General features: G+C 40.8%; 1 protein-coding gene across 1 annotated transcript in view; it reads right to left on the reverse strand.

Moving 5' to 3' along the window:
* The window catches only part of EDA (ectodysplasin A), a 146,200-nt gene that overhangs the window by 61,276 nt on the left and 68,170 nt on the right, over nt 1–16,754 (reverse strand). The window contains exon 2 of the mRNA XM_056540135.1: nt 15,986–16,091. Within this exon, the coding sequence (XP_056396110.1) occupies nt 15,986–16,091 (106 nt within the window). The remainder of the gene's footprint in view (nt 1–15,985; nt 16,092–16,754) is intronic.

Consider the following 16,754-nt stretch of genomic DNA (forward strand, 5'->3'; position numbering starts at 1 on the left):
ATCACAGGGGAGATGGCATTTACTATAAAGATTCAAGCTGGACATCACCGTGCACCAAGCTCCTTCAATAGAATACTAAGAAAACTGAGAATATTGGTCAAAAAGAATAAAACGCACTGGAAAACTGTAAGTACCATTGTCATTAGTGTCACCCGCACTGCAAGCCTATACCAATAGGTTAGTGCAGGTAATGCCAATGACTGATTCCCTTTAAAGTGCACTTCATAGAGTTACTACGGCCTTAAGACACCTTATCCCCTATCCGAAGGATAGGGGATAAGATGTCTGATCGCGGCTGGTAAAGCAACATTCTCATGCAGAACTATGAGATTTGCTGATGATAGCAATATAGTCATAAGACAGCTGTCCAGATGCAAGGGTAACCTTACAATGCCCAAAACCACTCCTTGAATTGTAAGTGATGTAACTCTGACAAAAAATATGATAGTAATATTTAACATAAAGGACTTAAAGGGGTACTCTGGCCCTATGACATTTTATCCCCTATCCAAAGGATTGGGGATAAGATGTCTGATCGTGGGGGTCCCGCCGCAGGGAACCCCCGCAATCTCTCATGCAGCACCCACCTGTCTCAGCTGCACGAAGCGATGATCGCTCTATGTCTGAAGGCTGACGACCACGGGACTGGAGTATAGTAACATCACGACTGCGCCCCCTTGTGATGTCCCAACTCCGCCCCCTTGTGACATCCCACCTCCTCAATGCAAGCCTATGGGAGAGGGTGTGACATCACAATACGTGGTCGTGAGGCTCCAGACACGGAGCAATCATCGATTTGTGCAGTTGAGACAGGTGGGTGCTGCATGAGAGATTGCAGGGGTTCCCAGCGGTTGGACCCCCACGATCAGACATCTTATCTCCTATCCTTTGGATAGGGGATAAGATGTCTTAGGGCCAGAGTACCCCTTTAAGTCTTTATGTTACATATTACTATCATATTTTTTATCAGAGTTACATCACTTACAATTCAAGGAGTGGTTTTGGGCATTGTAAGGTTACCCTTGCATCTGGATAGCTGTCTGATGACTTTACTGCTATCATCAGCAAATCTCATAGTTCAGCATGAGAATGTTTCTTTACCAGCTGTCATCTCTATATGAATAATCAATTACTGTGGTTTGATGGACTCCTATCATATTATACATACCATATATATAATACTTTAAAGCATAAGCCCAAAGTTGTGAGCCCCCGTGATCTTTAGTTCCAGCATGGTGAGACACAGGCCACACTGTTGGGGGGGGGGGGGGGATACAGTTGATGAGGCACAAATCACATTAACCAGGAAAGGGAATTTCACGTAGTACAGTATGATTGCCTTGGCAACCGTACCATCCAGCATGACCTGCATCAACCAGTCCTGAAACCGAAAATCGCACACGACTTTGAACTTACGCTTAAAGTTAGATGTCTTTTCGTAATTTCAAATACGTTTTTTCCAGATACTGTTCTTCATATGAGACTGTTCTGCTAAAGGCAGCATTGTGCTGGCATTTTCTTAGAGTGTATTCACACATACAGTATCCTGCGCATATTTGATGCGCAGGATTTGAGGCAGCAGATTTCAATGTAGACTAAATGACTGAACACAGCTTCATATCCTGAGCATCAAATATGTGCAGGATACTGTACGTGTGAATACACCCTTTAAAAAGCACGTGTATGTGTTTGTTCATTAAAGTGGTACTCCCCTGGAAAACACTTTTTTTTTTTATTCAACTGGTGCCAGAAAGTTAAACAGATTTGTAAATTACTTCAATTTAAAAATCTTAACCCTTCCAGTACTTATCAGCTGCTGTATACTAGAGAGGAACTTCTTTTCTTTTAGAATTTCCTCTATGTCTGACCACAGTGCTCTCTGCTGACACATCTGTCCATTTTAGGAACTGAGCAGAGCAGGAGAGGTTTGCTATGGGGATTTGCATGTACTCTGGAGAGTTCCTGACAGAGGTGTCAGCATAAAGCATTGTGGTCAGACAAAGGAAATTCAAAAATAAAAGAACTTCCTCTGTATTATACAGCAGCTGATAAGTCCTGGAAGGATTAAGATTTTTAAATAAAAGTAATTTACAAATCGGTTTATCTTTTTGGCACCAGTTGATAATAAAAAAATTAAAAAAAATTAAAATGTTTTCCAGTGGAGCCTTTAACTATGCTACCTGCATAGACTAGGTATTACCATATCAAATTTATATACTGTATATCAGAGGGAAAAAAACATGTTGTTATCGAACAAAGTAAGAAGTTACTGAAAATGGAGAAATGTAAACACGTTTTTTAGTTATACAGAAGCAAATGAGGCATGAACACATTTCTTTTGGCTTTACATAAATTAAGGAATTTCAAATATTTGTATCAGTTGGGAGTTATTTGCTGGGAAAGTGGGCGGCATTGCGCTCTGCTCCCCGGCCTGAGACATCCGTCCAGTCCGCTGCATAGTAATCTATACAGATAAATGTAACAACCTCTCAGCTGGCCAGTAAGACTTTAACACCTTTATGAACACTCAAATTTTGATTTGTGGCTTATATTTTCTTTCTTACCTTCTAAGACCCATAACAAACCCATAGACAAACTTGTAGTATGGTTTAATTGTGGGCCAAATTCATTTACACACTTTATTTTACCATATAACATATTCCGAAGCCAGAAAAAAATTATACGTAGGGCAAAATTGATTTTTTGAACAATTTTTCCTGAGTTCACAATATAGTAAAAGCTCACATGCTAACTTTATTCTATAGGTCAGAATGATTCCAAACTTGGATAATTTATGTATTTTTTTTATTTTTTATTTTTTGGGGGGGGGGGGGGGAACTAAAAAAACTAATGTTTAAAAATTAGCCCCCGAAACGCGTTGTTTGTGGCTGTAGTAAACACAGTTTTCTAGCAACACATTGCAGCTAAAAGTCCTTTATGTTGGATTGCGCCAGATAACTTTTTTTTGCCTTCTCCCCTATATGTTGTTCTGATCGGTGGATTTAGGATCCAGTTCCGGTTTCTCCCAGGGGCTGCACCACTATCTTCACATCTACAGGCTTGATTAGTTGTTGTGCCTATACACAAAACAGACCAAGGAGAGCAGTTTATCCCTCAAGGGCATATACTCCATAATAATGAAATGTACTACGCAATGAGGAGCTCTTTCCCAGCAACTAGACACCAGGGATGATCGAGATTTTAGGTTTAAATGCAATGATTACTATTGATCGGGGAATTTAACCATTTAACTGAGTGATCTCCGATATCAGTTATTACCGGCAACTGTCAGCTGCTGACATTACAGTGCTGGCCCGAATCCCAAGCCCACGCCGTACTCCCTTACCCATCCCATGGCGTACAGGTAAGGCTTAAATAAAAAAGGCAATCTTCTAATTGTTTAGATTGGTGTTCTCTAACCAGTAGCCCTATTTAGAAAGCACAAACATAGGTCATAGTAATTAAAGGGGTACTCCAGGGAAATAAACGTATCCCCTATCCAATGGATATGGGATAAATATCTGATCTTCTTAGTCAAGCCAGTAATTAGCTTTGAGAGTCATCAATCCCACTCATCTCCTAGGTTGGGGCCGCAGAGCTCCGAGGACATGCGAGTTGCTGGCCACTGTTTTGGAAATCCCAGTTGGACCCCGGTAATCAGCCACATCTCTTTCCTGTGAACAATTTCCCCAGAGTAACCCTTTCAATTAAATTTTTTTTTTTTTTAAGAGCAAAGGACTTCCAAATATTTATTGTCAATTACTGCCACCAGTGATATTTTAATGTCTGTGGCACTGTTTGCACAGAGCTTTATTATTTGTAAGTGACCGAAATATTATTTATCAAGCACAGTTACAATAATCTCACAGAGGTAAAAATAAATGGCAGCAGATGCTGTTGGATTCAGATATGATGTTCGCAACCAACAAATCAGTGGCTAAAAAATGAATATGAAGACAGGGATGTTTTTTTTTCTTCTTCTACAATCCTGTTCCTGGGTCGTCTTTTACACTACAACACTACAAACGTGCCCCATCCCAGTGGTATAGGAAGAAAAATATAAATTAAATAAGGATCAGTAAGGCAGCAAGGATAAGAAGTCTTGTGTTATTTTATTAAATACTGTTTCAGAGTAAAATAGTACTCCAATCATATTTCTACAATGCAAAGATTTTACAGATACTTGCAGGTGACAATGAGTTACCAAGGTTTTACATGAAAGTCTCATGTCATATGCTAAGACATGGAGGCCAGTGGAGAGTGAAGCCTACTGTCTGGGGAAATAAAAGGCCAGACTGGGCGAACATAAAAAAAATTAAAACAATATCTAAATGTAATTCCCCCGCCCGATCCTCATTGCTCACCCACTGTCCTCACAACACAAGGAAGTCAGTAATCAGCCAATTAGGCCATGTTAACACATCTGGAATCTCTGTGCGGAGTTGTTTTCAATTGGATTCTGCTGCATTGTGCACACGGCAACATTTCTGTACCAGATGTTTCTTGCGCAAAAATTCAGATTTCCGTGTCTGCAAAAAGAATGAACCAGTGCACCAGTGCCACCTCACCACTGCAGGCTATGGCTGTTGGGGGCCATCTCTGACGGCCCCGATCAGCCAATAATTCCGGGTCACCGGGTCACTGGAGACCCGATAGACCCGGAATCTGCCGCAGATCGCTGGACTGAATTGTCCAGCGATCTGCGGCCATCGCCGACATGGGGGGTCATCATGACCCCCCTGGGCGATATGCCCCGATGCCTGCTGAACGATTTCAGCAGGCATCGGGCACCGGCTCCGCTCCAGATGGTTGCGGGGGGCCGGTAAAACACATGACGTTCTCATACATCATGTGTCCTTAAGGACTCAGAAATGGAGACGTATGAGAACGTCATGTGTCCTTAAGGGGTTAAAGAGTACCTGTCAAACCATATTTTCTAAACTAACTCAGATTATATTCCCTAACTACACCTAACATCCCTCCTGTTCTTAAAAATAATTTCCGAGCTTATAAAATCTTTGTATCATACCTTTCCCCTTGCTCACCTAGTGTTAGCTTCTGGCAGGAGGAAGTGGGCGTTCCCCAGCAGACGCAACGTCACTGAAGCCTGTGAGAGCTGTGTCTCTGCCAGGCCAGGAGGAGACCAAACTAACTGTTTGACTTGCGCTGGGAACAGAACAGAGCCACCTGGCACAAATCACATTAACCAGGAAAGGGAATTTCACGTAGTACAGTATGATTGCCTTGGCAACCGTACCATCCAGCATGGCCTGCATCAACCAGTCCTGAAACCGAAAATCGCACACGACTTTGAACTTACGCTTAAAGTTAGATGTCTTTTCGTAATTTCAAATACGTTTTTCCAGATACTGTTCTTCATATGAGACTGTTCTGCTAAAGGCAGCATTGTGCTGGCATTTTCTTAGAGTGTATTCACACATACAGTATCCTGCGCATATTTGATGCGCAGGATTTGAGGCAGCAGATTTCAATGTAGACTAAATGACTGAACACAGCTTCATATCCTGAGCATCAAATATGTGCAGGATACTGTACGTGTGAATACACCCTTTAAAAAGCACGTGTATGTGTTTGTTCATTAAAGTGGTACTCCCCTGGAAAACACTTTTTTTTTTTATTCAACTGGTGCCAGAAAGTTAAACAGATTTGTAAATTACTTCAATTTAAAAATCTTAACCCTTCCAGTACTTATCAGCTGCTGTATACTAGAGAGGAACTTCTTTTCTTTTAGAATTTCCTCTATGTCTGACCACAGTGCTCTCTGCTGACACATCTGTCCATTTTAGGAACTGAGCAGAGCAGGAGAGGTTTGCTATGGGGATTTGCATGTACTCTGGAGAGTTCCTGACAGAGGTGTCAGCATAAAGCATTGTGGTCAGACAAAGGAAATTCAAAAATAAAAGAACTTCCTCTGTATTATACAGCAGCTGATAAGTCCTGGAAGGATTAAGATTTTTAAATAAAAGTAATTTACAAATCGGTTTATCTTTTTGGCACCAGTTGATAATAAAAAAATTAAAAAAAATTAAAATGTTTTCCAGTGGAGCCTTTAACTATGCTACCTGCATAGACTAGGTATTACCATATCAAATTTATATACTGTATATCAGAGGGAAAAAAACATGTTGTTATCGAACAAAGTAAGAAGTTACTGAAAATGGAGAAATGTAAACACGTTTTTTAGTTATACAGAAGCAAATGAGGCATGAACACATTTCTTTTGGCTTTACATAAATTAAGGAATTTCAAATATTTGTATCAGTTGGGAGTTATTTGCTGGGAAAGTGGGCGGCATTGCGCTCTGCTCCCCGGCCTGAGACATCCGTCCAGTCCGCTGCATAGTAATCTATACAGATAAATGTAACAACCTCTCAGCTGGCCAGTAAGACTTTAACACCTTTATGAACACTCAAATTTTGATTTGTGGCTTATATTTTCTTTCTTACCTTCTAAGACCCATAACAAACCCATAGACAAACTTGTAGTATGGTTTAATTGTGGGCCAAATTCATTTACACACTTTATTTTACCATATAACATATTCCGAAGCCAGAAAAAAATTATACGTAGGGCAAAATTGATTTTTTGAACAATTTTTCCTGAGTTCACAATATAGTAAAAGCTCACATGCTAACTTTATTCTATAGGTCAGAATGATTCCAAACTTGGATAATTTATGTATTTTTTTTATTTTTTATTTTTTTGGGGGGGGGGGGGGGGAACTAAAAAAACTAATGTTTAAAAATTAGCCCCCGAAACGCGTTGTTTGTGGCTGTAGTAAACACAGTTTTCTAGCAACACATTGCAGCTAAAAGTCCTTTATGTTGGATTGCGCCAGATAACTTTTTTTTGCCTTCTCCCCTATATGTTGTTCTGATCGGTGGATTTAGGATCCAGTTCCGGTTTCTCCCAGGGGCTGCACCACTATCTTCACATCTACAGGCTTGATTAGTTGTTGTGCCTATACACAAAACAGACCAAGGAGAGCAGTTTATCCCTCAAGGGCATATACTCCATAATAATGAAATGTACTACGCAATGAGGAGCTCTTTCCCAGCAACTAGACACCAGGGATGATCGAGATTTTAGGTTTAAATGCAATGATTACTATTGATCGGGGAATTTAACCATTTAACTGAGTGATCTCCGATATCAGTTATTACCGGCAACTGTCAGCTGCTGACATTACAGTGCTGGCCCGAATCCCAAGCCCACGCCGTACTCCCTTACCCATCCCATGGCGTACAGGTAAGGCTTAAATAAAAAAGGCAATCTTCTAATTGTTTAGATTGGTGTTCTCTAACCAGTAGCCCTATTTAGAAAGCACAAACATAGGTCATAGTAATTAAAGGGGTACTCCAGGGAAATAAACGTATCCCCTATCCAATGGATATGGGATAAATATCTGATCTTCTTAGTCAAGCCAGTAATTAGCTTTGAGAGTCATCAATCCCACTCATCTCCTAGGTTGGGGCCGCAGAGCTCCGAGGACATGCGAGTTGCTGGCCACTGTTTTGGAAATCCCAGTTGGACCCCGGTAATCAGCCACATCTCTTTCCTGTGAACAATTTCCCCAGAGTAACCCTTTCAATTAAATTTTTTTTTTTTTTAAGAGCAAAGGACTTCCAAATATTTATTGTCAATTACTGCCACCAGTGATATTTTAATGTCTGTGGCACTGTTTGCACAGAGCTTTATTATTTGTAAGTGACCGAAATATTATTTATCAAGCACAGTTACAATAATCTCACAGAGGTAAAAATAAATGGCAGCAGATGCTGTTGGATTCAGATATGATGTTCGCAACCAACAAATCAGTGGCTAAAAAATGAATATGAAGACAGGGATGTTTTTTTTTCTTCTTCTACAATCCTGTTCCTGGGTCGTCTTTTACACTACAACACTACAAACGTGCCCCATCCCAGTGGTATAGGAAGAAAAATATAAATTAAATAAGGATCAGTAAGGCAGCAAGGATAAGAAGTCTTGTGTTATTTTATTAAATACTGTTTCAGAGTAAAATAGTACTCCAATCATATTTCTACAATGCAAAGATTTTACAGATACTTGCAGGTGACAATGAGTTACCAAGGTTTTACATGAAAGTCTCATGTCATATGCTAAGACATGGAGGCCAGTGGAGAGTGAAGCCTACTGTCTGGGGAAATAAAAGGCCAGACTGGGCGAACATAAAAAAAATTAAAACAATATCTAAATGTAATTCCCCCGCCCGATCCTCATTGCTCACCCACTGTCCTCACAACACAAGGAAGTCAGTAATCAGCCAATTAGGCCATGTTAACACATCTGGAATCTCTGTGCGGAGTTGTTTTCAATTGGATTCTGCTGCATTGTGCACACGGCAACATTTCTGTACCAGATGTTTCTTGCGCAAAAATTCAGATTTCCGTGTCTGCAAAAAGAATGAACCTGTCCATTCTTTCTGCGGAATGCATTGCTATCTAGGAGACGGCACATTCTCTTAGCGCCGCCATGTTATGACAATGCCCGTAGTCTGCGGAATGTGCACACAGTGATTCTCTGTGTGGACATTCCAGACATTGGAACGTAGCCTAAGTGCGTGACCAGTCATTATCAAGCAGCAGAATGGCAGCAGTAGGGGATCACAGTGCCCAGCCTGTATAAAAATAAATCACCGGTTAACTCCTGGAGGGATCTTTGTTCATCTTAATTAACAATTTGCTCAACGGGTTTAACGGTTGTTTTTACTGAACTGTCAATTACCATTTTGTTAACATTATTCTGACATCTATTAACACGAGCAGCCATCCCACTTGGCCATAATTTTTAATAACCATCAGTCAAACATTTCTTTGGCCAACAGTTCTCTTTCCTGAGTGACCCATATACATGAAGCATCGGCTCTGCTGCCTAACACCTAAGAAAGCAGCGGGCTGTGCCAACTTTAGTCTAAGACGTATGGGCTCCTTTAACAATGACACACCCAGCATGCTCAAATCATGAATCATGGTGTACTGGTATACATTGAGCTATAGGTACTTTAAAATAAAAAAAAACATGTATTCTAAACTACATTTCTAAAGACAGTTGTTTTGGCATTATATGCAGTGGCATACAATGTATATACCGTATATACTTGAGTATAAGCCGACCCGAATATAAGCCGAGGCCCCTAATTTCCCCCCAAAAACCCAGGAAAAGTTATTGACTCGACTATAAGCCTAGGGTGGGAAATACATCATCCCCCCATGTAATCATCCAGACCCCCCGTCATCATCCCCCCCTTCATCATGGCTGTCAATATCTTCATCAGTGGTCTTCAACCTGCGGACCTCCAGATGTTGCAAAACTACAACTCCCAGCATGCCTGGACAGCCATCGCCTGTCTGGGCATGCTGGGAGTTGTAGTTTTGAAACCTCTGGAGGTCCGCAGATTGAAGACCACTGCGGCCTTCGTGATCATCCAGACCCCCCTTTTGTTTTGTACTCACCTCCCCTCGGCAGAAAGTTAGGGTTAGCTGGTCCGGGCAGTCTATTCTGCAGGGACCATCCGGTGGGGAGGGTTAGTCTTTGTGGGCTGTCCATTTTCACTGGGGGGCCTCTTCTCTGCGCTTCGGGCCTGCCCGGGACTAGTGACGTTGTCTTGACGACGACACACAGGGACGTGGCGCATGAATGTCCCTGTGCGTCGTCGTCAAGGCAACGTCACTACTCCGGGGCCTGCCCGAAGAAGAGGCCCCCTGGTGAAAATGGACAGCCCGCAAAGACTAACCCTCCCCACCGGATGGTCCCTGCAGAATAGACTGCCTGGACCAGCTAACCCTAACTTCCTGCCGAGGGAAGGTGAGTACAAAACCAAAGGGGGGGGGGGGGGCTGGATGATGACGAAGGCTGCAGTGGTCTTCAACCGGTGGACCTCCAGAGGTTTCAAAACTACGACAGCCGATGGCTGTCCGGGCATGCTGGAAGTTGTAGTTTTGCAACATCTGGAGGTCTGCAAGTTGAAGACCACTGAGAAGGGATTGACAGGCGGAGAGTTCACTCGAATATAAGCCGAGGGGGGTGTTTTCAGCATGAAAAATCGTGCTGAAAAACTCGGCTTATACTCGAGTATATACGGTAATGCCTAAATTTACTGATAGTACTTATATCATGGACACAGTCATCACAAACATTTCTCAAAGAAAAAAAAAAAAACTAATTTTGCATTATCTTTACCAATCATGGCAGGGAAAACCAGCTAGGAAAAGACGTATGGTATAACTAGAGATATCCCCCTAAGTTGGGAAACTCTGCCCAGGGGAGCTGGCATCAGTTGAGAGAATCTGCCCAGGAGATGGAGCAATGGAGACACATATAAGATATGTGACAAGTTAACAAAAATGACCTCTGGCAACAGAATTGAGAAATGAACATGTTACTTGTGGCGTAACAGATACATGGCTCACTGAGTATCAAGTAGGCTGCTAAACACATATGTAGGCTACTAATGGCAAAAATGCTCTTCATTCTTTCCTTTGAATACATATCCAATTGTGAAACAAACACTGTCAATGTTAAACCGGACTTAAATACTTGTAATACATGTAATACATATTGCCAAACTGAAGTGAGACTTGTGATGACACAAGGAAAATATCCAGTGTATCATTCTGGCAAAACGTCCCCGTTACTTTCAGAACATACTGTGGTACAGCCGACTCCGTTTAGCATGACCTCAATCTTCTTAATTCTGGTAATAATAAGTTCCGAAGGAAAGGAAACTGACTTATGGTTTTCCAAATCTAATATATGGGATTAAACGAACTAGAAAATACTTTCATAGTTAACACGAATGTTAACTACACATAAAGAAGAAAAAGAAGAAACGCACACACTTTTACCAGACTGTCTGTAATAAATACTTGATGTTCTCTTCTTTGGAGAGATAAAGAACATGTGCTTTCAATATTTCAGAACAACACTTTAAGCAGAAGCAGTATTATCAGAAGTAATGCCAATTTTTTTTCTGCAGCATGCACACCTTCCCAGCTTTAACAAACAATATCTATCCTTCCACCATACCAAGTGACAAAGACCTGTTTACAGAATCAATTGATAATAAATCCAAGGACGCTCCATAGAACAATGCTAGAATGTGTAATCTGGAAGGAATCACTATAGTACAGTTATAGTACAGAAGTGATAAATATGTAATGCATGGTTTTGATTCAATTTGATGGGGTTTAGTCTTGGGGGATGATCTTATAGTAAACACACATTCATCAGGCAATGAGCAGCAGCCAGCCAATACTGACGACACAGGGTTTGAACTTTTACCAGCTCAACAGGGGTTCGTATTAAAGCACTTTTAGGTTAAAGAAGGAGAGTCTTAACATTAAGACAAAAAAAAAACAGAGAGGGTCGGCACTCTAGTCCCATGGTGGTGCACGTGGAGTAAATAGCAATGGTAGAAAAGAAATCCCAGCACTCACTTTATTCTTCTGCCACATATTATGTGTTTATTAAACACAGTGCAAGTACAAGTTATGATGCATTTCGGCCAAAGCCTTTATCGGACATTTTTCAAGAAAATGAAGTATTTCTTACAGAAAAGGATTGCAGTAACACATGTTTTGCTATAACCCAAAAAAAAAGGGGGGGGGGGGGGAGAGCGAATTGGACATAATGTCACACCAAACACCAAAAATGGGTTGGACAAAGTTATTGGCACCCTTTCAAAATTGCAAAAAAATAACATTGTTTCAAGCATGTGTTGCTCCTTTAAATTCACCTGGGGCAAGTAACAGGTGTGGGCAATATAAAAAAATCACACCTGAAAGCAGGTAAAAAGAAGAGAAGTTAACTTAGTCTTTGCATTATGTGTCTGTGTGTGCCACACTAAGCATGGACAACAGAAAGAAAAAGAACTGTCTGAGGAACTGAGAACCAAAATTGTGGAAAAATATCCACAATCTCAAGGTTACAAGTCCTTCTCCAGAGATCTAGGTTTGCCATTGTCCACAGTGCGCAACATTATTAAAAAGTTTGCAACCCATGGCACTGTAGCTAATCTCCCTGGGTATGGACGGAAGAGAAAAATTGGTGTCAACGCAGGATAGTCCGGATGGTGGATAAGCAGCCCCAAACAAGTTCCAAAGATATTCAAGCTGTCCTGCAGGCTCAGGGAGCATCAGTGTCAGCGCGAACTATCTGTCTACATTTAAATGAAATGAAACTCTATGGCAGGAGACCTAGGAGGACCCCGCTGCTGACACAGAGACATAAAAAAAGCAAGACCACATTTAGCAAAAATGAACTTGAGTAAGCCAAATGTTTCTGGGAAAACGTCTTGTGGACAGATGAGACCAAGATAGACCTTTTTGCTAAAGCAGATCATTATACTGTTTACCGAAAGCGTAATGAGGCCTACAAAGAAAAGAGCACAGTACCTACAGTGAAATATGGGGGAGGTTCAATGATGTTTTGGGGTTGTTTTGCTGCCTCTGGCACTGGGTGCCTTGAATGTGTACAAGGATCATCATGAAATCTGAGAATTACCAATGGATTTTGGGTCGCACTGTACAGCCCAGTGTCAGAAAGCTGGGTTTACGACTGAGATCTTGGGTCTTCCAGCAGGACAATGACCCCAAACATATGTCAAAAAGCACCCAGAAATGGATGGTAACAAAGCGCTAGAGAGTTCTGAAGTGGCCAGCAATGAGTCCAGATCTAAATCATATTGAACACCTGTGGAGAGATCTTAAAATTGTTGTTGTTGGGAAAAGGCGCCTTCCAATAAGAGACCTGGAGCAGTTTGCAAAGGAAGAGTGGTCCAACATTCCGCTGAGAGGTGTGAGGAGCTTATTGATGGTTATAAGAAGCGACTGAATTTAAGTTAATATTTTTTTACAAAGGGTGTGCAACCAAATATCATATTAAGGGTGCCAATAATTTTGTCCAGCCCATTTTTGGAGTTTGGTATGACATTATGTCCAATTTTCTTTTTTCCTCCCTTTTTTGGTTTAGTTCCAATACATACAAAGGGAATAAACATGTGTATAGCAAAACATGTGTTACTACAGTCCTTTTCTGTGAGAAATACTTCATTTTCTTGAAAAATTTCAGGAGTGCCAACATTTATGGCCATGACTGTATAAATGCCCTAAAACTATGGGATTTATTATGTGTGTAGCTCAGAATACAATAAAACTGTAAAATTAAACAAAAATAAAATAAAATCTTGATATAGTAAGCAAGAAAGAAAAATATAAGTACAATCATTTTTTTATTACCTTACAGCATCACTATCATTAAAAACAACTTGAGTTTGCTGGGGAAGCGGGCTGCGTTGTGCCCTGAACCACGGCCACCCAGGAGATCTGTCCATTTCACTCCATAGAAGTCCAAGCAGAGACATGTATGGATCTCTTGGCCAGAAGGGTGAGTGAAGTTCAGGAACTAACTATAAAAAAGCCCTACTGTAACATTTGAGAAAATCGCACCAACCACAAGATGGATCCTACATTCATTCAAATTAGTGCTGGATTTCCATAGATCCCAAAGTCCAGCCTTCCTTTTGTCAAAAGCCTTAAAACAACCTGGGGGGAGATTTATCAAAACCTGTCCAGAGACAAAGTAGCTGAGTTGCCCATAGCAACCAATCAGATTGCTTCTTTAATTTCTCAGAGGCCTTTTCAAAAATGAAAGAAGCGATCTGATTGGTTGCTATGGGCAACTTTTCCTCCGGACAGGTTTTGATAAATCTCCCTCTTGGACTCTAAATTCCATACACTAGATGTCAGACAAGCGGTCTTGCAGTATTATATATCAACCAGTTTATGGTATATTGACCAGAATTTATTCATCCAATTCCAAGGGAAGAACAAGGACAAGAAATTATCTAAATGTACTTTAGACAGATGGATTTCAAACACCATCTCAAAAGCTTCCAAAAATCTCATAATAAAAAAACGTAATAAAAAGTGATCAAAAAGTCACATATACACAACAGTTGTACTGTTAAAAACTGCAGCTCATGGCTCAAAAAATTAATTCTAAGACAGCTTTGTAGGTGGAAAAAATAATAAAAAGTTAGAGGTCAGAACAAGTAATAAGTAATAGAGGTCCGTAAAGTTTTCTATTTATATATTTTTTACCATAAAAAGAAAAAAAAATTATTCAAGCATCGCATCATTGGAATTGTACTGACCCATGTCAGATTTACCGTATTATGAACTCTGAAAAAAATTATTGTCCCACAAAATTGCGCAATTGCATATAAAAAAATATATATATTCTGGCTCTGTAATACATTACATGATAAAATAAAGTGTGTCAATGAAACGTACAACTTGTCCTACAAATAATAAGCCCTAATACAACTTTGTCAGTGTCAATACAGCTCTCTCTCCCATTATCTATTAAAGGAGAAATCCAGAACATAAAAATTGTCCCCCATAGTGCCGGCAGTAAAAAAATAAAGATGTACAAACCTTCCTCCGCTTCCCCGGGGCCTCTGGTAACCGTCTCCAGTCTCCGCCGCGATCCACTTCCTGGTTGCCGGTGGTCGGATGAGTCATACTGCGCTCAGCCAATCACCAGCCTCAGTGAAGTCCCGACTCGGCCGACGATAGGCTGAGCGGAAGTGTGACGTTTTCGGTGCCGGTGTAGTGAAGAATTGTGTGTCCTGAAGCGTTTTCACACTCAGCCATAGGCTCAGCCTATCGCTGGTCGAGTCTGACTTCGCTGCGGCTGGTGATTGGCTGAGCGCACTATGACTCATCCGACCACCGGCAACCAGGAAGTGGATTTTATATTCCGGAGTTCTCCTTTATTACCCAGGACTGTACATTTAACATGAAGGCATCCTGTACATCTGCAGGAGTGAAGGTTTTACACCAACATAGATAGGGATTCTTCACTGTAAAAGCAGTGCAACTATGAAACTCTCTAATAGGGGAAGTTGATTTAGAGTCAGGGAGGAATTTGACTATGCTACAGGGGCTGTAGGTTAGTGTCTGTACCTGTGTTTCATGCTGATCTCACAATTCATTTTTTGCACTAATATTTATTTTTAACAGCATAAAAAATGACTGTCATCTTAGGTTATCCCATGTTGCAGTGACGCCCACGACATTACATCACTAGTCAGGTGATCAGAGAAAGACTGTCTTTGCTTCAATGGATGGAGCAACCACTGGGTAGGAGGAAGATCATTCTGTTTTTGCAACAGCTGGAGGCAGAAAACACTGGTTTATTGCATTGAAGGGATCAAAGGTTTGTTTCAATGGGTGGGGTGGCTGATGTGTTGGAGGGAGAAATGTCACCTCACACAAACATGGAATCATGGGATTTGTAGTTTAAGGGAACAAACTCCAATAGGAAATAACCAGTACACAAAAAGATAACCTCAGCGTTATGGTAATCTCACAACACAGACATTAGCGCCTAGACAAGCACAGATCATTCCTAATTATGGCTATTACTGTCTGGCAGGTACATACTAAAATCTCCTTATGGTGGATAAGTCAATCACAGCACAAATCATGGCAATAGCGACATTTTGGGCTAAGCCTTTTCCCTGTCTTGCCATAAACCACAATCGTACAAATATAGAAGCCGTAAGTCAGGAGGATTCTTGGATCTTAAGCATAGCCCACCCGACAAGGCCTTTATCACATCATATAGCATAAACATGCCTTACAGCAAATCTTACTATAAAACAGATGCAAAAAAGAAGTCCAAATAAAGACATATAAACTTTAAGTCATTGTACCTAAAGCTCCAGAGGAATTTTATATTTGCCTTGTTCTAGTTCTACCACTAAAATCAACTACATTCTTCCCAGAGTAGCCGAATATTAGCCTACAAAGTAGAAGACGAAATGGAAAATGACACAATCTTACCTGAAGCCTGACGTATCCTTATATTACTCCTATCCCTTTCCATTTTCTTTTTATCCTTTAAAGATATGAAGCCCTGGAGTAAAAGCAACACTTACTCTCAGAGCCTTCGCTGCCTTTGTTCCGCCTCGTCCTCCGTAAAAGCCTGATGCCTTCTTCCAGATGTGATCTGTCTTCACTACTCAAACTATTTAATAGGGCCATCTGCAAGAAAATGCAAAAATAAAAGAAACATGTGACATAGAATATCTGCAGATTGGATTTCAGAGAGTTTAGGGGAAAAGGAATTTATTCTGGTAGAAATAAATCAAAGCAATAACGCAATATTTTATCATGATAAGAAGCAAGAAAAATTCTAATAGTGCAGGAGCTTCGGAAGAGACTGCCTCCATTTACTACTATACACCCCATAAGGAAATGGCGACCCCTGCTGGTAATAGCGGCAGAAAAAAAAAAACAGCATTCGTTTTAAAATTATGGAAAAACACAAACTCCCAAAAATCACATACACATGACTTGTGATCTTGCAGATCAGAGGGATTGTGTTATTTCCAGCAGTTAAGAATAGGAAATCTGGAAGCGCTTTCTGTAAAACACTCACAAATTTTGAAACAAAGCGCCAGCAAGTGCCAGTAAACAGGTACGTCTAAAAACGTCAGAGCTCGAATGTGTGCCAGGAAATGAGTGCAAATCTGCATTCCGACATTGAGCTGAATATGTCCAACTTTGCATTCAGGATTTAAAGCAGCTTGTTATTTCAGGTACCTAAGCAGTGCATGTGCTGCAATGTTAAATGCCGTGGCCAAGACTGAACCCCGGAAGTCATTTGTATCAATCAGTAAATGATGTTTTAACATTCTTTTACAG

This window comes from Hyla sarda, chromosome 9 (assembly GCF_029499605.1).
Source record: "Hyla sarda isolate aHylSar1 chromosome 9, aHylSar1.hap1, whole genome shotgun sequence".
Classification (NCBI taxonomy): Eukaryota; Metazoa; Chordata; class Amphibia; order Anura; family Hylidae; genus Hyla; species Hyla sarda.